This window comes from Macaca mulatta, chromosome 13 (assembly GCF_049350105.2).
Source record: "Macaca mulatta isolate MMU2019108-1 chromosome 13, T2T-MMU8v2.0, whole genome shotgun sequence".
Lineage (NCBI taxonomy): Eukaryota > Metazoa > Chordata > Mammalia > Primates > Cercopithecidae > Macaca > Macaca mulatta.
The window spans coordinates 51,422,516-51,446,197 of NC_133418.1; the positions used below are offsets into that span (position 1 = coordinate 51,422,516).

The window sequence follows — 23,682 nt, forward strand, 5'->3', positions numbered from 1 at the left end:
TCCAGTTATTTATTGCTGTATAACAAATTACACCCAAAATGTAGCAGCTTAAAACAATAAACATTTATTATCTCACACAGTATCTGAGCTCAGTATCTGTGAGCCAGGAATTCAGGAGCAGCTTCAGTGGATATTTCTGCCTCTCATGAAAGTATCAGGAGGAGTAAAGTCAAGATGTTGCTGAAACATCCAGATAAACCTGGCTAGGGCCAGAGGATCCAGGTCTAAGTTGACTCACTCCTGTGGCTGGTGCTGGATGACAGTGAGAAGCTCCAGTTCCTCTCCACAGGAGCCTCTCCAGAGGGCTGCTTGAGTATGCTCGTGACATGGCAGCTGCATTCCCCTAGAATGAGTGACCCAGGCAGAAGCTGGAATACCTTTCATAACCTAGGCTCAGAAGTCACACATCACCATGTCTACAATGTCCTGTCATCACACAGGTTAGTCCAATCACTACGGGAGGGGCATGAACATCAGGAGGTCAGATAATTGGGAGCCATTCAATGATTCTATGTCATTGAAGTGAATAAAATATCATTTTAATGTTCTTGTTCATAATTTACCTCTCTAGACATGGAAACTGGATATTCTTTTTTTTTTTTTTTTTTTTTTTTTTTTTTTTTTTTTTTTTTTTGAGACAGCGTCTCATTCTGTCACTCAGGCTAGAGTGTAATGGTACAATCATAGCTCATTGCAGCCTTGACCTCCTAGGCTGAAGCCGTCCTCTGCCCCGGCCTCCAGAGTGGCTGGGAGAGTGCGGGAGGATGGAGGATAGCAAGAGGATAGAAATGTAAATTTGGTCCCTAAATCCCAAATACCAAATGGTGGGGCATCAAGGGCTGGGCAGCAGGATATGGCTAGAAAAGTGAACAAAGCAAGTCAAAGTAAATAAAAAGCAATCCTGTTGCACCCACTGAAAGTGCAGAACTCATCTCTATGAAAGGCAATTCAAGCAGGAAAATCAATACAAGGATTTATAGAAATTTAAAGATGATTAGCAAAACCAAAAATTAATAAAGGAAACATGAAATTTGATGAGCATGTCAGTTAAGATTTTCTCGGTTCCAGGTCAGGCGCAGTGGCTCACGACTGTAATCCCAGCACTTTGGGAGGCCGAGGCGGGCGGATCACAAGGTCAGGAGATCGAGACCATCCTGGCTAACACAGTGAAACCCCATCTCTACTAAAAATACAAAAAAAGAGCCGGGCGTGGTGGCGGGTGCCTGTACTCCCTGGAGGACATTATGTCAGGTGAAATAAGCCAGGCACAGAAAGACAAATACTGCATAATCTCACTTACATGTGGAATCTAAAACAGTAAAATGTATAGAAGCAGACAGTAGTTGCCAGGGTGGTCGCTGGGGTGAGGAAGAAATAAGAAGATGTTGGTCAAAGTATCCAAAGTTTCAGTTACACAGAATGAATAAGTTCTGGAGACCTAATACACAGCATGGTGACTATAGTTAGTAATATTGTATTAGATTCTTGAAATTTGCTAAGAGGAAATCATAAGGTCTTAAGTGTTCTAACCATAAGAAAAAAAAAAAGAAAGTGTTAACTATGTGAGGTGCTGGTATGTTAATTAGTTGATCATGATGATTATTTCAGTGTATATGTATATCAAAACATCAAGTTGTATACCTTAAATATACACAATTTTTATTTGTCAGTTTTATAACAATAAAGATGAAAAAATAAATTATTAGCATATCTCCCCAATTTAGTATTTGTGTTTATGTACAAATTATATATCAGCACTAGTTTTCCAATATTATAAAACATACATAAATTTTTGAGGGATGAGGTTTTAAAGAATTATTATATAATAACATCTTAGTAGGAGAAAAGTGATAGAATAAGCTTCATTATTATTATTATTATTATTTTTTTTTTTTTTTTTTTTTTTTTTTGAGACGGAGTCTCGCTCTGTCGCCCAGGCTGGAGTGCACTGGCCAGATCTCAGCTCACTGCAAGCTCCGCCTCCCGGGTTTACGCCATTCTCCTGCCTCAGCCTCCCGAGTAGCTGGGACTACAGGCGCCCGCCACCTCGCCCAGCTAAGTTTTTGTATTTTTTTTTTAGTAGAGACGGGGTTTCACCATGTAAGCCAGGATGGTCTCGATCTCCTGACCTCGTGATCCGCCCGTCTCGGCCTCCCAAAGTGCTGGGATTACAGGCTTGAGCCACCGTGCCCGGCCAGCTTCATTATTTTTGAAACGTTTAGATATTGACCTGGGAATTCTACAATCGTTAGGCAAATACTAGCAAATTAATAAGGTTTTCTAGTGTTAATGTTATTTTTGCTTACAAATGTGATTTCTAATTTGTTTAAAAGTTTTGAAAAGCATATTTGTAAATAATCAAAGGAAATGTTCAGTATTCATTTGGCAGAATTGTAATGTTTAATTAAAATTTGTGTCATGAAATGTATCATATAGAAGAGTACACAAAGATAATCAGTTTAAAAGAAGAAAAGAAAGATTGCTTTCATTTGGTTCAAGCAAAAAATAATTGTAAAAAGGTAAAGGGTGTTTAATGGATAGTGAATAACTGTAGGGCCAGGAATAATCTGTACCCTGCTGGCAAGTCACCTGGATAAATGTGCATTGCATCTAATGTATGTCAAGCCCTGGGTGCAGAAAAGATACAAAGATGAATAAGAGCTGATGCCTGCCTGCAAGGAGCTTGGTGTCAAGTAGGGGAGATAGGTGTCTATACAAATAGCTAATTTATACAAAAACACAGAATTTGACCAAAGCTTAACAACAATAACCAAAAAAAGATACTGAGAGCACAGTAACAAGGGGAAGGACAAGTCTACTTGAGAATTTGAGTCAAATTGAGCAAGGCCTGGAGAAAAAGCCAGGAAGAGCCTCACTGTAGAAGGCTGTGAACAAGGGCTTAGAGAAAAGAGACTTGAAGCCTTAAGAAGGGTGGGTGAGAAGTAGTAGGGACAAGGGGCATGAGGAAGGGCAGTGTCTAAATCTGGGTCTTGCTCCTAGACTTTCCAGAAGGCCCAAGAGCTCCTAAGATGAGGTTAATGTAGCCAAAGTGATAGGAAGGTTGGGCACAGATGCTGGGTCAGGTAGGAGCTCTTGAGGGAAATCTGGAGGGCGGTCTCAGCCCTAGACTCACCACCTGGGGAGCTGTCTCTGGAGGACCAGGTCTGCTGTGGGATAGGTGGCTTCCTGCCTGGATAGCCAAGTCAGGGGCTGGATTAGGAGACTGATAGGAAGGCAATCTGGCCGACGTGAGAAAGTAGAAGAAAGAGAGTAAAGTGGTTAGGTGTACAGTACTAGAACCCAACCTCTGAGTTTATGTCCCAGATCTCCACCTTCTATCTTCTTAATCCTGATTCAAAACTTAAACTCTCTGTTCCTCAGATTCCTCATTCATAAAATATGGACAATAAAATCACCTACCTCATAGAGCTGCAGTGAGCAGCAGGAAAGGAGCTGACAAATAGAAACTGCTAGCACAGGGTTAGCACCCATCAGTGTTATCTGGGAGTATTCTCTAGGCATTTGACCAGAGGGTCCTTCCATTTCTCTATCCCCACTAATTTTTTCAAAAATCCATTTCATTGTCATCAAGGGCCAATTCATTCAGCTGGTCAAAATGTGGACTACTGAGGCCAGTGGATTGAGGCTTAGTCTCCCTATGGATCCATTAATGCTTCTTGGTTCCACATCAAAGATGGAGCCTGCTTCCAGCACAGTCCCCAGCCTGGGGGCCCAGCCATATTTTGAGATGGTCATGGGAGGGCCTATGGGAAAGCAGGGGTGGGCCAAGGACCCCTCCCCCATTGAACAGTGTGGACCCCACCACTCTCATCCTTTAATTTTCTAAAATAAGGAGAGAGACGAAATAGTTTCAATCACAGGCTTCAATTTCTCTTTTTCTCACTCCTACTTCCCATATCCTCCAGCCCCTCCCACAAAGCTAACACCCCAAAGAAGCGTCTTGGCATTCCTGCTGCTCTGGAGAAAGGCTCAACCTCTGATAACCAAGGGACATAAGGCTCTAAAAGGCAGTAGAACCACCAGGGAGCCCAGGAGCTCCAAGGCAAAGGTGCTGGCAGCAGGCACCCAGCAGCCTATATATGGAGCTGCCAGGAAAGCAACTTGTTTCCAGGGTGAGCCAGCACAGCCTTTCAGGAAACTCGGAACCTAGCAACTCAGAACCTAGCAACGTAATTGAAGCCTGCCACGCTCACCTCTCAGCCCTCCACCTCCAGCCCAGCTCCTGCTCTGCGCGGAGCTGCTTTGGAGAACTTGCTGCTGGCGCCCAACAGCTGGGTAAATTCTGCTTACAGTGGTTCCCAAAGAGGCCTGGAGGACATCTGAGTCTTCCATGGTGGTGGGGGTTTTGGCCTCAACAACAAGGCTCTGGTGGTAGAAATGATAGCAACCCAGTGAAAAGAGACGGACAAAAGAGTCAAAGGAGTCAGTGCAAAAGCACTGTCCAGGAAAGCGAATCAACCCAGATTGTCCCCTTGGGAAATATGGCATGTGCTTGGGGTGACAGCTGATTCTCCTCTTAATCACTGTCATGAAAACAAAATAACCATAAGAGCAAAGGCAGATTAGACAAGGGAAATTAAGGAACCCAAATACTGACAGGATGCATTTTTGAAGATATAGCCGACTCCTGGGTCCTCGTGACAGCCTTCCCACACCAATTCTCAGACCACCTTCTACCTGAACCTGCACGGTGGCAAAATGGCCTCCACAAGAAGCAACCCAATGGGGCTCTGTTCTCTCCTTGCCAAGACCAGGAATATAACGCAGTTGTGATGGCCACAGGACTAGGAAAGACCATGGATATAGGCAGCAAAGTCTAAGGAGATTTTCTTAGACGGAAGTCTGAAACTAGCATGGAGAAGAAATGGTTAAGGAGAGAGAGAGAAAGAGAGCGAGCGAGAGAGAGCAGAGATGGGACCTCCAAAGGCAGGATGTAGCAAGGTTACCAGCAGCAGCCCTGTAAGGTAAGTCCGGTTCCACAGGGCCTTTCAAGAAGGATTCCTCATGTCTAGGGCTAGAAATGACTTCTAACTGACTTCTGGTCATTTTTCCTTATTTTAACAAAGATCTATTTAACTTAATAGGCTTTTGTCTCAATGCTATTTGAACATACTTTGTTGACTCAATAAGGGCTGTTTTAACCATTCTTCTTATACTATCCTTACCCCATTTCATTGCTTCTCTTCCTAATTTTCAGGCTTCCAGTTCTACCTTCTTTCTATTATTTTCCCTTACCTTTCCATCCTATGTATTAAACTTTATTCTTTTTAAAACTATTCACTTCTATGTTTTAGCCTTTTTATTTAAGAAAAATTTAACCTTAAAAAATCTTCCTTCACTTATATTTTCTTGTATATTCCTTTAAAATGTTTAGATATTTACAGATTTAATGCTTGTATTAAATTAAATACTTGTATATTCCTTTAAAATATTATTTTGAGGCTGGGCACGGTGGCTCATGCCTGTAATCCCAGCACTTTGGGAGGCTGAGGCGGGCGGATCACAAGGTCAGGAGATCAAGACCATCCCAGCTAACACAGTGAAACCCCGTCTCTACTAAAAATACAAAAAAATAGCCGGGCGTGGTGGCGGGCGCCTGTAGTCCCAGCTACTCGGGAGGCTGAGGCAGGAGAACAGCATGAACTCGAGGGGCGGAGCTTGCAGTGAGCCGAGACTGCACCACTGCACTCTAGCCTGGGCGAAGGAGTGAGACTCTGTCTCAAAAAAAATAAATAAATAAAAATAAAATAAAATATTATTTCAATATTTACAGATTTAGTATTTTCTACTGTATTTAGTGTTAGTTCAACCTTTTATGCTTAAATTGTTGAGGACTTTAAATCCTTGTTATTAACTGTATCAGTCATGATTCAGAGCAGGCATGTGGCAGATACTTCCTAAAAATGGCTGCAATATTTCCATCCCACATGCTCTTCCAGAATTTTGTCACTCCTCCATCAACAGGTGGAGTCTAAGTCCTCTCCCTTGAACCTAGATGAGTCTATATAACTGCCTTGACTACTAGAGTATGGCAGAAGGGATGCTATGGAACTTCTGAAGCTAAGTAATAAAGGTGATCCCTCTCCCTCTCTCTTTTGGTCTTTCTCTCTGTCTCAAAAATCTCTCCCTTGGAACCCAGCAACTCTGTTGTGAGGAAGCCCAGGTCACCTGGAAAAGTCCATGTGGACAGGAACCCAGGAAACTCAGCTGACAGCCAGCACCAGCTGGCCCACTTGTATGCATGGACCCTCTTGGAAGTAGATCCTTCAGCCTTCAGTAGAACCCCTCCAACTCATTCGATGTGGTACAAAGATGAACCTTCCCTGCCGAGCCCTGCCCGAATTGCAGGTTTGTGGGCAAAATAAATTATTGTTGTTGTTTTAAGCTACTAAATTCTGGATGGTTTGTTAGACAGCAATAAGATAACTGAAACTAGGAAACAGAAACTATAGGTTTTAAAAAGGAAGAGGTTTACTAGAAGATACCAAATACTTACAAATTATTTGAAAGGGCTGGAATGAATCTCAGAACATAAAATTACTAAACTCAAAAATATGCTATAGTACAGGGACCAGGAAGTCCCTGCTGGCCAACACACTCACTTTTCAACACCTAAAAAACCAGGGAGTGGGCACTGGAGCACTGTCCCTTGATATGGCTCGACAGCACAAAAACCACCCAAAGAGACAGGGAAATGACTCTGCCCCGTGCCCACCTTCTAAGTCTCACACAAGGCATATGTTTGGTATTACTTAATTTGCATTCAAATTCTAGCTGTAAAGGAATCTGAGAACTGTAGTTTTCAACTTTCCAGCCTCTGCAGTACAAGGAGGCCCTCAGAAGCAAGGAGAAATAGAGATTAAGCAAATCAGTCCAAAATATCCACGTCTACCTTCTGCCCAATTGATTATACCAACTACCATATTTTCTTTTTTTTTTTTTTTTTTTTTTTTGAGATGGAGTCTCGCTCTGTCGCCCAGGATGGAGGGCAGTGGCCAGATCTCGGCTCACTGCAAGCTCCGCCTCCCGGGTTCACGCCATTCTCCTGCCTCAGCCTCCCGAGTAGCTGGGACTACAGGCGCCCGCCACCTCGCCCGGCTAGTTTTTTGTATTTTTTTTAGTAGAGATGGGGTTTCACCGTGTTAGCCAGGATGGTCTCGATCTCCTGACCTCGTGATCCACCCGTCTCGGCCTCCCAAAGTGCTGGGATTACAGGCTTGAGCCACTGCGCCCGGCATCAACTACCATATTTTCAAACTGTTTTTATTTCATTTCCCCTTTTCCATATTTATTACTTGATTTTTCATGATTTTTTTTATACTGGCTAGCAGAATTAGTGGGTGTAATGATGATAGCACTGAGGAGATCACTCTACAAGCAAGGAAGTTTAAAACCTCTGTCTCCAGATGCACCCATGGCACTCATCTGGTCTCGCCTAATAGATACTCAGTCCTTGAGGTTGGCTCCTCAGTTGTGCCTAGCATACTCTCTTCCCTCAGTCTCACTCTACAAAGGTTACCAGGTTATTAGCGTGAAATGTATCCATCCAGCTCATTTTCTACAAATTAACATTTTTATACTCACTATCGAATTTAATAGACTAAAAATATATACTGTTCTGCAATTCATTTTTTTATGTTACAATATATCAAAACAACTTTCTAACAGTATATATGGATCTAATTTCAAACAGCTACAGTTTTTTTAATCACATGAATTACTATAATTATTTAATTAATCCCCTCTTGATGGATACATAGCCATTCTTTTCCAATATGGCTTCTGAGTTTTAGTTCATTCTTGCAAAGACCTTCTTCATCCCAAGATTATAAAAATTACCTGATACATTTTTTGCTTATTTTATAGTTTGAGGTTTATTATTGTATTTTTATATATCTGGAATTTACTTTTGAGTGTTGTGTAAAATATATATTCTACTTTTTCCTCCAGAGGTCTGCCCAGTTCTCTTAATACTATTTATTCAATAATCAAATGTTTGAGTTACTGTGAACAGGTACTTTTATCATATTCTAAATTCCATATCCATGTGGGTTGGTTTCTCAGCTCTGTTCCACCGGTTCATTTGGGTATCCCTTGCACTAGCACTACATTATGTTAATAGGTTTTGATATTTGATAGAGCTTTAGACATCATTTTCAAAATTCTCTTATTTTTTCCTATTCTTCCGAACATGTTTTAGAACTAATTTGTCAAATTGCACCCCGTTCCACAAAAAAAACCACAGATGTTATTGGCCTCTTTACAGAAATTGCATGAAACTTACAGATTGATTTGGGGAACTGACTGTGGCAGCTATGGAGGTGTAGCCACTTGAGTCTCCCTTCAACAAAGGATTTGCCATTCAGCTGCAAGCAGTGCAGCTATCCATGAGCCTACAGCTGTTAGCACCTTTCAGGTTCACCTCAGTTTTCAGGCCAAGACCATGCTCTTTCCAACTAGGCCCCTCACCAATGACTGAGAGCAAAGAGGGCATAGGGACTGGCCTCTTCTTCCCAGTGCAGGATTCTTCTAATGGGTATTTGTTCTGGAACTCGCCACTAGGTTGGCTGAGACTGTCAGATGCTCATTGCAGTATGAGGCTCTTCTATCTAATCTTGCCTTTATCTCTCACATGTGTTACTCCCAAATAAACTCCCTGTAGCCTTCCCTCTCAATGTCTGCTTCACAGAGAACCCACCAACACCGACAATGACATATTCATAACATTGAGTCTTCCCATCCGATAAGACATATCTCCCCACTTAGTCTATTGTTCAATGCCCTTCAGAAAAAATTTCATCATTTTCTTCATATTCATCTTTCACATTCTTAAGTTTATGACTAGTAACTACTCAATTTTTTAAAGTTTTTTTTTTTGCTGAAGTAAATGACATCTTTAAAGTGTGATAAAATATATCAATCACACTTTAAATCGATATATTTTAAAGGTATGTAGTAGGTCATAAGGGTTTATAACTGTTATATCATTGCCTCGTCATTCATTTATAAGTTGTCTTCCTTTTGACCTCCTAAAAGCACACATAGAATTAAGCAACAACAATCTACTTCCATCAGTAAGGGAATGCATAAACAAATTGGTATATTTAAACAATGGAAAGTTAGTGACTGAGAAAAAAGGATTGATACATACAAAACATATATTGATACTGATGCATGAAAAAAATGGAGTGGATAAATCTTACAGAGATTATGTTGAGCAAAAGAAGCCAGACACAAAACAGTACATACTGAATTATTCCATGTATATGAAGTTCAAGAGTAGGCAAAACTAATCTATAGTGATATAACTGAGAAATATGGTTACCCAAAAGAGGGGGTATCTACTGACTGGAAAAAGGTACAAGGGAACTTTTTGGAGGATGTAAATGTTCTATATATTGATTTATGTTAAAAAATCATCAAATGGTAGATACACTTAAGATTTGCTCATTTTACTGTATGTAAATTAAAGCTCCACAAATAAAACATAGTGGGTCAGAGGAAGACTCTTTCTCCTACTGATTCTCCACCTAAATAAATGACCACTGGCCAGGCACGGTGGCTCATGCCTGCAATTTCAGCACTTTGGGAGGCTGAAACAGGATAATTGCTTGAGCCCAGGAGTTCAAGACCAGCCTGGGCAACATAGTGAGACCCCACCTCTAAAAAAAAGAAATTTAAATTAGTGGGGTGTGGTGGTGCGTGCCTGTGGTCCCAGCTACTTGGGAGGCTGAGGTGGGAGGATTGCCTAAGCTGGGGAAAGTTGAGTTGAGCCATGATCGTGCCACTGCACTCCAGTCTGGGCAACAGAGCATGAGAGCCTGTCTTGAAAAAAAAAAAAAAAGACGACTAACCCATGGTCAAAACCGAACCCAAGAGTCAACCTTGACGCCTTTCTCTCTCTTCTGCCCCATGGGTAGCTATTCACCCTTGTGTGTGTGTTATAAAAGAGCTCCTAAATGGCTGCTGACTGAAAGCTTCTCCTTTCCTATTGCCACCCACTGTTCAGGTCTGAGGGCCCACTGTCAGGTGACTTGCCACAATGGCCTCCTAACTGATCCACCCTCCAGGTCACCTTCCACGCTGTATTAGAGCATGGAAGGTGGTCTTAGAACGCTGGTCGTTCTAAGATAAAAATCGCATTGCCTATACAGCTTAAATCTCTTCAATAGCATTGTATTACCCTAGGGATAAAGTCCAGATGCCTATGCATGGAAGCTTGTGATCAGATAGGTGGGGGGGGGAAAAAAACAAGTCCAAATGCCTAAACCTGCTTAAAATGTCTTCTGGGATCCTAAGCTCACCAGTTTCTCCAGCCTGACCCTGCTTGCCCTTTCCCTCCTTACGCTCCAGCCGTCATGGGCTTCCGCCAGTTCCCTGAATCCTTTTCTCCTCCCTTGTCTTTTTTCTCTCACTTTCTGGCTTTTGTATATGCTGTCCCTTTTGCCTAGAACATTCTCCCCACTCAACATTTCCCTTTTTCTGGCTAACTTTTACTTAACCTTCTAGTCTCCATTCAAATGTCACTTCCTTGGGGAGGCCTTCCCTGAATATCTTGATGAGCTAACGACCTCCTGCTTCATTCTATGATCTCAAACCATCCGGTCCTTCTCCCACTGGCACATGCATCACACCTTTCTGTAATACGTAGTTGAATTGGCTGATGTATTAAGTCCTCAACAAATATTTAGATGAATGAATGATGAATGAATGAGAGCAAGGATTGGAAGAAAACAACTAGTCATGAAATTCATGTCATAGTGACCAATGCCACCCCCATATGCATAGATGCCCAGAAAACACAGGGCATACATTTGGGGTACAAAGAATTACTCACCATTTCTCAACTGGACATATTGTTTCTAACATCACTGTTTTTTTTTTTTTTAGCAAGTGCCTGTGCTTCAACCACCACTTAATTTGTTAATTCTGACTCTTAATCCTGAGACTGTAGGTAGAGAAGATAACATACTCCCATTTCACAGGTGAGAATACACAAGCACAGAAAGTATTTGTAATTTGTTCAAGGTCACAGAACAAGCAAGTGGCAGAACTGGGTCACAATCAGTTCCTCTGACTCCCTGGCTTGAGGTTTTACTCTATTGTCAGATTCTCTATGTCTCCTGCAGGCCATGTATCCTTACCAAATGTAGGGATCACTGGTTTGGCCTTTGTGAGAGCAGGTGCTTAGAAATCCTGTTGAACTTTCTTCCTTCGCTACCTACCCTGTACCAGAAACCCGCTGCACAACATTGATAAAACCAGTTCTGTTCTAGGCCCCCACTTGCTGCTGCCTGGAGAGGTGACCCCCAGGGCATCCCCCCTTCATGCCTTGACTGAATAAAACTCCCTGCTGAAGTCTTCACATGGCACACCGCATGAACATGTGGAACCCACTGGTTGCCAAGCCAAATGTGGCTCCAGATTATTCTAGGAAACAAATAAATTGTTTTGCTCTGGATTGAAGGAATTGCTAATTAGGGATTTTTATTTTGAGCAGTGTTCCTTGGAGCTGGCAGACAGATGGAGTAGGCGAATTGCTCCAGGGGCATTGTTAAGCAGAGGGAACTGTTTCTGCCCCTGGTTATGAGAACCTGCCAGAGCTCATTGCTGCCCAGCTCTTGCCCTCAAGGACAAGGGAGGCTTCCTGGCTCACAGTGATTTCCTCTTTTCTGGGACTGGCCCTCAAAGCACAAGCACAAGACCCTAGTGGTGTTGTCAATTGTATATTACCCTGCCTGCTAGCCATATAATTGTCCTAGGGAGAAGAGCAGAGGTCTTTTCTAGGATTCCCTACCTGGAACTGGGAATGAAAATCCATTTATCACAGCACCTGATGTGTAGAACACACAATCTGCCAATGGCCAGGTTTTCAGTTATCAGTGAGGAAAAAAAAAAAAAGGAGCTGGGAGCATTCTGAGAACTCTTAGCCTCTGACACCCAGCTTCTGACACCCAGTGTGTCCCTGATGCCCTTATAGGTTGGTTGTTTGACACTTTTTTGGATTCCCCATTCCCTTGGATATGCTGATAAGTTTCTTCTTTCCTCCCCTCTTCCTTCCTTTCTTTCCTTCCTTCCTTTCTTCCTTTCCTTCCTTCCCTTCCCTTCCTTCCTTCCTTCCTTCCTTCCTTCCTTCCTTCCTTCCTTCCTTCCCTTCCTTCCCTTCCCTTCCTTCCTTTCCTTCCTACCCTTCCTTCCCTTCCTTCCTTCCTTCCTTCCTTTTCTTTCTTTCTTCCTTTCTCTCTCTCTCTCTCTCTCTCTCTCTCTTTCTTTCATCGTTCTTCAATAAGCTAATTGAGGTTGCATTTCTGTGATTTGCAACCAGAAGCCCAGCCTGATGATGATGGACAGGATTCAAGGACACACAGAGGACCCAGGCTATGGCTCAATGGACCTAGCTGTGGATAAATTGCCTGGGCATTTCGGAGTTATATTGTCCAATCTCAGTACAGTGACCAGTCTACCTCAAAGAGGTTTAAAGAAAACTATGGCAAGATGGGAGAGGAGAGACAGTGAAAAGACAGTGAGATGAGCTCGGATAAGTGAAAACAGGAGGCCAGAGAGAGAAACATGCCAGACAGATAGGTTAAAAAGGCTCGTTTCTGATTCCAGTTCTATTCTAGAGCTATAGGTCTCTCAGTCTGCTCACTAAGCCTCCTTTTTATCTTCTTAACACATGAATTGAAAATTAGTGCTCTGAACACCATTATTTAATCAAATAAAAATATTCAGCAAGATCCAAGTCCATTATTGCTCACAAAGGGAGAACGAGGCTTAGATCCAAACGACTGATGGGAGGCCAATTCCAAATCACAGGGCAGTAGCAGTGTGAAGTCATTGTAACCGTCCGCCTACCTCTGACCCTCCCAGAACCCACCCTAGTCACACCTCTTCTGTGATCATCTACCCCTCAGCTCTGTCCAGTGTTGCCAAAGGAGGACTGTAGAATGGAAGACAAGAGAAAGAATAACCTCCCTCTCTCCTGTAGGAGAACAGTTTAGAAGCCAAGCCACCTTGGAAGAATCCACTTTTCCTAATGGCATGCAGCCACCTTGTTCTCCTCGCCACCTCTCTCCATGATCCAAAATTGAAAGAACAGGCCAGGTGTGCCAGCTCACACCTGTAATCCCAGCACTTTGGGAGTTCATGGTGGGAGAATCACCTGAGCCCAGGAGTTAGAAACCAGCCTGGGCAACAGAGCAAGACCCCATCTCTACAAAAAAATGAAAAAATAAAAATAGAAAGAACAAAAGTAAGGAGGGTACAGAAGCCCCCACACCCAGTGTCCCCACCAGTCCTCCCAGTCTATGCCAGAGCAGAGCAGCCTCACTTTCAGTGCCCACTACAGGGATGTAAGGAGCATAAGGAAGGTTTTTCCACTCAAAAAGTCTTTGGGTGAAGAGGCCAAGGAGGGCGGATCACTCAGGTCAGGAGTTTAAGACCAGCCTGACCAACATGGAGAAACCCCGTCTCTACTAAAAATACAAAATTAGCAGGGCATGGTGGTGCATACCTGTAATCCCAGCTATTTGGGAGGCTGAGGCAGAAGAATCGCTTGAATCCGGGAGGTGGAGGTTGCAGTGAGCCAAGATCGCACCATTGCACTCCAGCCTGGGCAACAAAAGTGAAACTGTGTCTCAAAAAAAATAAAAAAGTATTTGGGTGAGGTATTAAGCCTATATATCATGGAAAAGGAAATACTAAGGCCCCGTGAAAAGATTCTCATCCTTACTGATAATTTTTACAACAAAAATTAAAATATCACTGGGATGCCTCTTTCTGTTTACCAGTTGGTCCTCATATACTGCTAGTTGGCCCAGAGATTAGAACAATCTTTTTAGAGAAATATTTAACAATATATATAATTTTAAGTGTTTGTACCTTTGTCCTAAAAAAATTCACTTTCTTTAAGGACTATACTACTCTTCCCTGTATCATTCCAATTTTAGTATATGTGCTGCCGAAGTGAGCCTGAAATTTCACTTTTTGTAACCTAGCCTATGGCTATAGTACGAGTTCAAATCCCTTGCATCATCACTAACCTGGTAAGCTTGGACAAATTTCTTAGTGTTCCATGCTCAATTTCTCCATCTGTAAAATAGAAATAATAATGACACTAATCAGGTTGTGGTGAGGATTAAATGATAAGTATATGTAAAGCTCTCAATACCTGTCAGATAGTGCCTATAGTAAATAACACGCAATTGTCAGCTAGAATACTGTAATATTATTACCCTATCAATGTACCACATATACATAAAAGGCTATATATAGCCAGATTCTTTATAATAGTGAAAGACAGGAAACAAGGTAAAACATTATATTCATCTACACAATGAAATACTGTGGTGAAATTGTTACCAGCACTATAGATCAACACTATAGATGGGTATCATTATGGAAAAAATAAAAAAAAAAAACAAGGTACAGTGTTAAGCTAGTTACAAGACTATGTATAGTATGAAAATGATGTAAATAAGAATGATGATAATGTGATTGTTGACTAAATGGATGTTGACTAAATGGATGTTGCATGAATATGCATGAAAAAAATCTATAGGAATTGACCTAAAACGTGTTCATGTGTGTGTGTGTACAGGATAGTGAAAGATACCCTGTTCTTTGCATTCTAATTTTTAACATTTGTCTTTTTTCAATAAGCCTGTTACTTTCATGGGCACTAAAAATAATAGCCATACTCATAATCATAATAATGACCCAAACCACAAACAAATGATGGGCCATAAGCAGGGAAGAGAAAAGAGACAGAGAAGGACCCTGACAGTCAGCCTCTTGCCTCAGGGGCAGATGATCACACTACTTCTGCCCTACTGGCTGTGGAAGCCCGGGGGCACTGCTGAGGTCTTGGAAATGGAGTTGGGCACTGCAGATGCTGCGACTGGATGCAGCCTTCATTTCTGCTGTGGCTTCATTGGCCATGTTTTTTGTTAATCTGATGGCTGACCCTGCCTCTGTCCCTGCTTTTAAATAAATCCTTTAGGAAGAGGAAAAAAATAGGGAGTGGAGGGAGGGGGCAGGAGAGAAGAAGAGAGGAGAGGTAAGGAAGAGAGAAGAAAGGAGAAGCAGAGAGGAAAGAGGAGTGAGAGATGCAGTGCCCCTGCATCTCCATGGCCCCAGGAAGTGGGACATGCAACTGTTCCTCAGCTCTCATTGTCAGGAGTCGCCATGGAGACCGAGTGCTGGCCTCTTCATGATTAATACTCCCAGGCAGCTGTCTTCTTGAAGTTTTTTAAAATATATACACTATTATTTGAACACAATGATATTTAGAGCAGAAAGATCAAGGTAGGGTGTGGAGGAGGGAGCAGTAGCATAACCAGAACTATGACAGGGGCTGAGCCCTCCCCAGAAGAGAGAGCAGGGAGGCTGCCTCTACCCTCCCTCTGCCCCTCCCCACCTCCTTCCCTGGATTCAAAGCTTCCAGTCTCATGCACTTCGGCACCAGCATCTGAAGGGCCAACCCAGCACCTGGCACTGGGCTGTGCTCAATGAATATTTGATGAATGAATTTCTTCATTCATTAATTCATTCAGCAAATGTTTGTTCAGTGCTTGCCTAGAAGGTGAATTCTCCTTTGCACCTTTTCCCATGGAAATAGAAAATTCGCTCTCACTTTCCCCAAGAGCACACATACAAACACACACACAGAGACACACACACACACACACACACACACACACACACCCCAGCAACTTACACAGCAGCTCCAAAGAACCTTATATGTGCTACTCCTCAGTACTAGTTGTGACCCACTGTTTTCCTATCCATGGCCATCACTCCAGGGAGTTCTTGCAGGAATGGGCACCAGCCAGCTTGAGTTTGCACATCACATCCTATTTGAAAGCTACAGGGAGATCCTCCATCTAAAGCCATCTAACAGTGAATCCTTTTGTAAAATTAATCATCTTCTCCTAAATTGTCTTGTAGAGTAAGATAGCCTGGACTTGACTCTCAGCCCTACCACTGAATAGAAGTGTGGTGTCGATCAAGTCATTTGACGTTTTTGAGTCTGCTTCCTCATCTGTGAAATTGGTCTCCAATTCCTTACTCCATAGAACTTTTGTGGAGACTGAATGATAAAATATTTGTAAGGTGCTCAATGTATGTGATTTCCCTTTTTTCCCTTGTGTACATTTGTGTTTTTATATTTGAAGTGTGATTAAAATGGAGCTCATAAATCTAAGCTCCTCTCTCTTCCTTCCCTTCCCAAAGACCTTTTGGGCCCAGAATCTCTTTGTAAGCTGTTAAAATGTAGGGAGAAGAAGGGACGAGCTGGGAAGAACTACAAAATGCTCAGCCCCCTTTATATTCCCTCCCAGTCCTCAAGGAGCCAAATGCAGATGCAAATTGCCCTCCAGAGGCAGCCATCCTCTGTGCCTGTGAGTGTGTGTATGTGTGTCCACTGGAGGTGAGTAGCATAGACATGGGGGTGTGAGCCATCCCACACCCAGAGCACAAGCTGTCTCTTCCCTATCTCCTTTCCTAATCACTCCTACCCACCCCCGAGCCCTGCCCCCAGGTCTGGCCTCTAACACAAGAAACTTAGGGTGACTTGGACCCTTGTCCTAACACAGACCTAGTCCAACAGCCCTTGGCAGAGAGCAGCAATGGCTTGGCAACTCACCAAGAGAGTAGGGGAATTATCTGTGACTAAGAAGGAGGAGGAATGCTGTGGCAGAGGGAAGAACAGCAGAAGGGATGGGCAACCTGGGGCCGACCAATCTGGCCCGACGGGGTGACCTGGGGAGACCTGGACACCAGCCCAGCCAAACTCCTCCCCTCCTCCTCCCTCTGAGGCAGTAGGATGCCAGAGTGGATTTGAGACATGTGTGCCCTACGTGTCTGGTGTGGGCTCACCTGGCCTTGGCAATGCATTTGGATTAGAATCAAACCCTGGATCTGAAATAGAGTATAAGGAAAATCATGCTTGGTGTGTCCAATCTTTACAGACATCTGCTGGGTTTCTGTATTTCCTACATGCTCATGTATGTGTTACTAACACAGAACCATAGGTGTAGCCATTTAGTAAGGCACACTGCAAGTGCATGACCCTGTGAGAACCTTTGTATGATTTGTGGACTCGAGGAGAAGATGCATACAAGTGTGTCGGCATATGTTTTGCAGGTGATTGTGTGAAAGGACCTATTCTGTGAAAACACTTATAGGGTCATTGTGGGATGAGGAGTGGGTACCTAGTGCTGGAGATGGGGCTCAGGGTCCCAGCAGACATAAAACCAAAGTCTACCTTCTGGTCTGTGATAGGCACTTAAGAAATGAATACTGAATGAATGAACATTGAGAAACTGAATGAATGGATGTTTGGATAATGGACATAGGGTGAAAGGACTGAGAATGTGGCGGGGTTTGGGCATTCTTGGGCTCTCTCTCCTTGAAAAGGAGGGCACGGGGTGGAAGAGAGGCTGGGAACTATACAGACCATAATGCTGAGTCCACCACCCCCAAAGGGCTTTGTTTCTATTTCAAAGAAAGTAGAGAAGGAAGGGGGAGCCTTAGACCTGCCTGCCTTACCCTGCAGCACACAGAGTCTCAGGAATTGATGCTCTTCATAAAGAAGAACATGCTATTCCATGTATTTATTTAATCCTTCCCCCCGTGTATTTATTTGGTTTCAGAAAGGAGTTAAGTGAGCTATAATACAAAATAAAATAAACATTGTAAAAAGAATGAAAGAATGAGACAGAGGGAAAACCACAGCAGAAGAGAAATGAGACTAGAAGAGTAGGCAAGCTTCTTTGCTGGAGTTGGCTCTGATGCTTCTGCAGCCAAGATTCACAGCCTCCTTAAGGCTGGGATTTTTTTTCTCAAAAGAAGCCCAACTATTTCAAGTACTGATTCCAGGGAGATATTTCCCGTGGATTCCCTATGTGTTGCTGGGAACAACATCCTTAGAGTGAAAGTCATTTGTATGAAGGCAGAAAAAATGGTCTGCAGAAGCATCTCATACCCTGTGGGTGAGGGAGGAGTGAGCAGGAATTGGCCCTACTTTTCTGGAAGATAATTTGCCAGTTGTCTATCAAAATTTTATATATACTTTGGCATATAATTACACCCGTTAGAATTTATCTCACAGACACATTCACATTTCTATAGTCAAAGATGTTGACTTCAACAACATTGGTATAAGTAAAAGGTTGGAAACTGCCTACATGCTCACAGATAGGAGACAAATCGACTAACTCAAAGTCCTGCCTTACAATGGAGTACTATACAGCCTTGAAAAAGAATGACAAGATCTTTATGTTAGGACATGGCACAATCTCTTAAGTTATTTCAAGTGAAAAAAATAATAATAATATTGCAGAACAATGTGTATGCTTGGATATACATAAAATTATTCTGAAAGAATACACAAGAAACTTAAATGTGGCTACCCCAGGAGTTAGTAATAAACGTGGGTGGAAAAAAGAGGGACTTTTACTTTTCAATTTAGAATATACCCTGTTGTGCTAGTTGACTTTCCTCCTACTATTGACAAGTATTACAGTCCTTTTTAATTGAAATAAGTTATTTTTCCTAGCACAAATTTAAAAAAAATTAAAATGGAAAAACACAGGCGTGAGCAAAATAAATGAATGGCAATAATCTCCATGCTTTACTGAGTGCGCCTGGACGTTGAAGTGCTCTCAGTTTTTCTCCATAGGAAATGCACAGGTGAGAAACTGACGTTAAAGGGGATTCAATGTCAAGCTAGTAAGTGGCACAGGGCAGATTCAAACCCAACACTGTGGAACCCCAAGTCCAAGGTCCTCCCCTGCTGCCCCTCGGTCTCTGCCTCTAGGCGGGAAGCACATCTACTGAACTGTCGGCGGGGTGAGGCGCAGCGCCCCAGACCGGCGCATCCGCGGCCCCGGCGCACACAGGCTCCATGCTTGGGGAGCGCGCGCGCACGCAGCGGCGCTAGCCTGGCGGCGGCGGCGACAACAACAACGTCACAGCTCGAGCTTTCCTTTTCGGGAGTCCCCGGCACACATCCTGTGTCCATGTTTGGGCATTTACGTCACGGCGGCAGGGCCGGGGCCTCCCAAAATGGCAGTGGCCCGGGGAGTCGGAAGCCCGGAGCCAGCGCCGCCGCAGCTATATAAGTGGGGGGGCTGTGGGTTGGGGGAGCCCGGCTGCGCTTTGGAGAGGCGAGGAGCCGCCGCCCGAGGCCGGTGCGGGCGAGCGAGGGCGCCGCGGCTCCCCGACTCCTTTCACAGAGGTGAGTGCCCGAAGCCAGGAGCCCGGGCGCCTAGGTCTGCGCGCTGCGGGGAACCCCTACCGCCAGCCTCCCCGCCACCCGCGCGCCCCCAAGCACAGCGGGAGAGGCCCCGGGCGCCCCACAGCCGGCGCCGCGCCATGCTCCACCTTAGCGAGTTTTCCGAACCCGACGCGCTCCTGGTCAAGTCCACTGAAGGCTGTTGCGCCGAACCCAGCGCTGAATTGCCCCGGCTGCCCGCCAGGGACGCTCCCGCGGCCACCGGCTACCCTGGAGGTAAGGAGGGCGAGCAGGGGTGCTCAGACGACTACAGCGCAGCGCAGGGGCGCACCACACCTGAGAACCGGGAGGGACTGGGACACTGGAGCTGTGAGAATAGGGGCGATGGGAAGCTTAGGAGTCCTGGGGTGCGCACCCCCATTCCCACCCACACTGGGCCGCCAGCGCCTCCGCAGGAACCTGTGCGGTTATCGGAGCGCCCTTTTGCCTGTGCACGTGTGTTTTGCGTGTGCATGTTTCTATGTGCTCCTTGGGACGTATGCGGGCCCCTGCTGAATCAGAACGTGCAAAATGCACTTTGTGTATATCTGTGGGCACCAAGAGTTTCGTGGGTAGGGGCTGTGGACTCAGGTGCACCCTTTGATGTGCCCAGAGCTGATTCCTGCTCCCTCCTCAGCAGGCGACTTCTTGAGCTGGGCTTTGAACAGCTGCAGCGCAAGTGGGGACTTAGCCGACTCCTGCTTCCTGGAGGGGCCTGCGCCCACACCCCCTCCCGGCCTCAGCTACAGCGGTAGCTTCTTCATTCAGGCAGTGCCCGAACACCCGCACGACCCGGAGGCACTCTTCAACCTCATGTCGGGCATCTTAGGCCTGGCACCGTTCCCCGGTCCAGAGGCAGCAGCGTCCAGATCCCCGCTGGATGCCTCTTTTCCCGCGGGGCCCGATGCCTTGCTGCCGGGTCCGCCGGACCTTTACTCCCCAGATCTGGGAGCTGTCCCCTTCCCAGAGGCGTTCTGGGAGGCCTCGCCTTGCGCGGGCGCCCCCTCGCAGTGCCTGTATGAGCCTCAGCTCTCCCCGCCCGACGTCAAGCCCGGCCTCCGGGCGCCTCCTGCCTCGCCAGCGCTGGACGCTGCCTCTGCCTTTAAGGGTCCCTACGCGCCCTGGGAGCTGCTTTCTGTGGGGGCCCCGGGGAACTGTGGGTCACAGGGAGGCTACCAGACCGCCCCCGAGGCTCGTTTTCCCGCAATAGGGACCAAGATTGAGGACTTGCTGTCCATCAGCTGCCCTGCGGAACTGCCGGCCGTCCCAGCCAACAGACTCTACCCTAGCGGGGCCTACGACGCTTTCCCGCTGGCCCCGGGTGACTTAGGGGAGGGGGCTGAGGGCCTCCCTGGGCTCCTCACCCCTCCTAGTGGGGAGGGAGGGAGTAGCGGCGACGGCGGAGAGTTTCTAGTCAGTACGCAGCCTCAGCTTTCCCCGCTGGGCCTTCGCAGCGCCGCCGCGGCTGACTTCCCCAAACCTCTGGTGGCGGACATCCCTGGAAGCAGCGGCGTGGCTGCACCACCCGTGCCGCCACCGCCGCCCACCCCTTTCCCCCCGGCCAAGGTGCGACGCAAGGGGCGCCGTGGCGGCAAATGCAGCACACGCTGCTTCTGCCCGCGGCCGCACGCCAAGGCCTTCGCTTGCCCGGTGGAGAGTTGTGTGCGGAGCTTTGCGCGCTCCGATGAGCTCAATCGCCACCTGCGCATCCACACGGGCCACAAACCCTTCCAGTGCCGCATCTGCCTCCGCAACTTCAGCCGCAGCGACCACCTCACCACGCACGTGCGCACCCACACCGGCGAGAAGCCCTTTGCTTGCGACGTGTGCGGCCGCCGCTTCGCGCGCAGTGATGAGAAGAAACGGCACAGCAAGGTGCACCTCAAGCAGAAGGCGCGCGCCGAGGAGCGGCTCAAGGGCCTCGGCTTTTACTCGCTGGGCCTCTCCTTCGCCTCCCTCTGAGCAAGAGATGGGTTTATGGGTTGGAGCGCCGCCATTCGGCGCACACGAGATCCGGGCCGTTCCCCTCCCCGCTCTTCTTCCAACTCCTCCTCGCACGCCCGAGGGCCGGCCTCCGGTCCCGCTTCCAGTTTCCTTGAAGCGCCCGCCGCACACGCCCTATTCAGCACCAGTTCCGCGGACAGTTCCCGCGGTCCAGGCGCTGTCCCTTGTCAGCCGCGCTTTGGGGGAAGTCTTCTGAGACTACCCAGTGAATAGGCACTACCCTGGGATTCAAGACAGTCTTTTGTAACTGGCGCACGCCCCACGCCTTCCTCTATAACCCCCAGAGACAGGCTGGGGCAGCGCCAAGCCGGTCTCACGCGGGACTTTGTACAGCAGTGTCTTATCCAGCAGCCATTGGATGTAACGTTTTGCTTTGGGGTTTTTTTCTTTTGTTGTTAATTTTTGTAAAGCAGACGCTACTCTCAAGCAGTTGACAAAACTGTTTATTTTTGCAATTAAAATTATTGTGCTAAAAGCTTACCGAATCTGCCATGTAAGCTCCTGACCCTTCCCCTCAGCTTCTCCCGCAGGACCATAAGTGCCAGAAGATAAAGGACATCCCCACACTCATGGGGTACAGGCCCTGAACATATTACACACCCACTGCCAGGTACACCTGCCAGGAACTGCGGCACAGAGTAGGCATTCAATAAATGTGTGCTGGGTTAATGAACGAATTTAATCACAGCTCACCTAAGGGCTGGAGGTGTTTCTGGAACTTCAAAGTGGTTAAAAGGTGTAGGTGTTCAACATTATATATATATATATATTATTCTCCTTAATCCTCACAATCCCAAATAAAGCAGGCATACACCTCACTTCAAAGGTGTGGAAGCAATGTAGATAGCTTGCTGGAACAATGTAGTTAACCCAGGCTAGGAACAGACAGGTCAAACACATCTATCTAACTTCAAAGCCAACCCTCATTTTCCAACCCCAGAATGGAGGCACCTAAGCTTAACAGCACTGATTGGAAACGCTTCCTACCAGAAGGTGAGAAACAGGTTTGGCAGCTAGAGGGAGCTCCAGGCAGTAGCGACAGCAGCAAAAGGCTGCAGTATTTTGGTGCTGTTTGAGAAAGCCCAGAGTGTTCACTGTCACAGAGGCTCCAGACAGTATCTATGCATCTGTTCAAGAGTCACATGGTGTCAGGGCCCAAAGGGTATCAGCATTTAGCTAGAGCACACCTGAATATAGCAAGGAGCAGGCATTTGCCAGAGACTCATGGTCACCTTAGTTGCTCTTCCCACAAAAAGGATCTTCTCCAGGAGGCATCAGCCTACTTACCATTCAGCCATGCACCTGCCACAGCCACTTTTCTCCAGCTGTCCTTCCAAGTGAAACCTTTATGGCTTTGGGATCAGAGGAAGGCTAGGAGGGTGATGAGGAAAGCATGACTTTGTAATGGTGAAGGTGGCCCTTTTTACTCTTTGAACTCCCTACCCAAAGCTTTTCCACTTTTTCTGGCCATCTTGGGCAGACCTTGGAGCATAAAAAGGCTGCTGTGCTCTCCATCTCTCTGCTCCAATGACCCTTCTCTGATAAGGAAGAAAGAAGGCCTGTGTCTGGGGACTTCATTCTTTTCTCTTCTGAGCTGAGCTGTTCTTGAATTAAGAGAGCTTACAGCCCTATGATGCCAGATCAAACCAGCTTCTGATCCTCTTGCTTGTTTCTTCACCCCTTCACCCTCAGATATGCTCACCCTCCACCGCACAGTCCAACTGACCAGAGACAAAATGATCAACTCAGAGAATCCCATCCGTTTCTCTCCCCAGGTGTTAAGTGCTTTCATGTGGCCAAGTATCTTGTATCTAAGAAACTAATTTGTGATAAAGGATTTAATATTACCTCTTCTAGGAGAATTAACATTTTAGAAGAGTAGCCTGTAGAGGGCAATGTTTAACCCTATGAAGAGGCCCAAATGGAGAACTGTCAGGCACTGTGATAAGTAAGTGGTATATTCATGGAGACGCAAGATAATGATGACCCTCATTGTCTTACTATTTAAGTCACCACACCTTTCACTTATTAGGCATGGGCCACATGACTTCACTTTTCATGAAGAGTAGGGCAAGAAAAGCATAATGGCCCATATTTCAAGCAACTGCTCCCAAACCACACAACCTGAACAAAGGAGGAAATGCAGACAGTGGGTGGCTGGCCTCTGATCACCCCTATCTTGTCCTCTCCAGCAGCATTCCAGCAAGTGCTATCAGCTCTATTATTCCCCTTGTCCTCACACTCACCTAGGCTTAACATCACTGATGAGAAAATTGAACCCCAAAGAAGTGACTTAGTAGTAGTCCTGGTATCAGAGCCCAGTCTGGCTCTATAATTCCTAGCTGAGAAGTTCCTGCTATGTCCCAAGGGACACTGCTCCC

General features: G+C 45.7%; 1 protein-coding gene and 1 long non-coding RNA gene across 3 annotated transcripts in view; one reads left to right on the forward strand and one right to left on the reverse strand.

Moving 5' to 3' along the window:
* Positions 1-209: 209 nt before the first annotated feature.
* The window catches only part of LOC144333735 (uncharacterized), a 44,013-nt gene continuing 20,540 nt past the window's right edge, over positions 210-23,682 (reverse strand). The window contains exons 2-4 of the long non-coding RNA XR_013402701.1: positions 14,064-14,112; positions 13,535-13,632; positions 210-343 (exon numbers count right to left, since the gene is read on the reverse strand). This is a non-coding gene — a long non-coding RNA (uncharacterized LOC144333735). The remainder of the gene's footprint in view (positions 344-13,534; positions 13,633-14,063; positions 14,113-23,682) is intronic.
* On the forward strand, positions 19,168-21,781 carry EGR4 (early growth response 4). Of its 2 annotated transcripts, none has more exons than XM_001104148.5 (2): positions 19,168-19,534; positions 19,935-21,781. In XM_001104148.5, exons 1-2 carry the CDS (start codon positions 19,399-19,401, stop codon positions 21,257-21,259), a joined length of 1,461 nt encoding a protein of 486 aa, XP_001104148.3. In that variant the 5' UTR covers positions 19,168-19,398; the 3' UTR covers positions 21,260-21,781. The 2 variants fall into 2 exon arrangements, with proteins under 2 accessions (XP_001104148.3, XP_014968136.2); XM_015112650.3 differs by having other exon boundaries at positions 19,938-21,781.

Excerpts from the sequence above, each read along its gene's own strand:
- EGR4 (XM_001104148.5), top strand. The coding sequence starts at position 19,399 with ATGCTCCACCTTAGCGAGTTTTCCGAACCCGACGCGCTCCTGGTCAAG. Across the intron at positions 19,535-19,934 it reads GGCCACCGGCTACCCTGGAG|CAGGCGACTTCTTGAGCTGG; the intron begins GTAAGGAGGGCG and ends CTCCCTCCTCAG.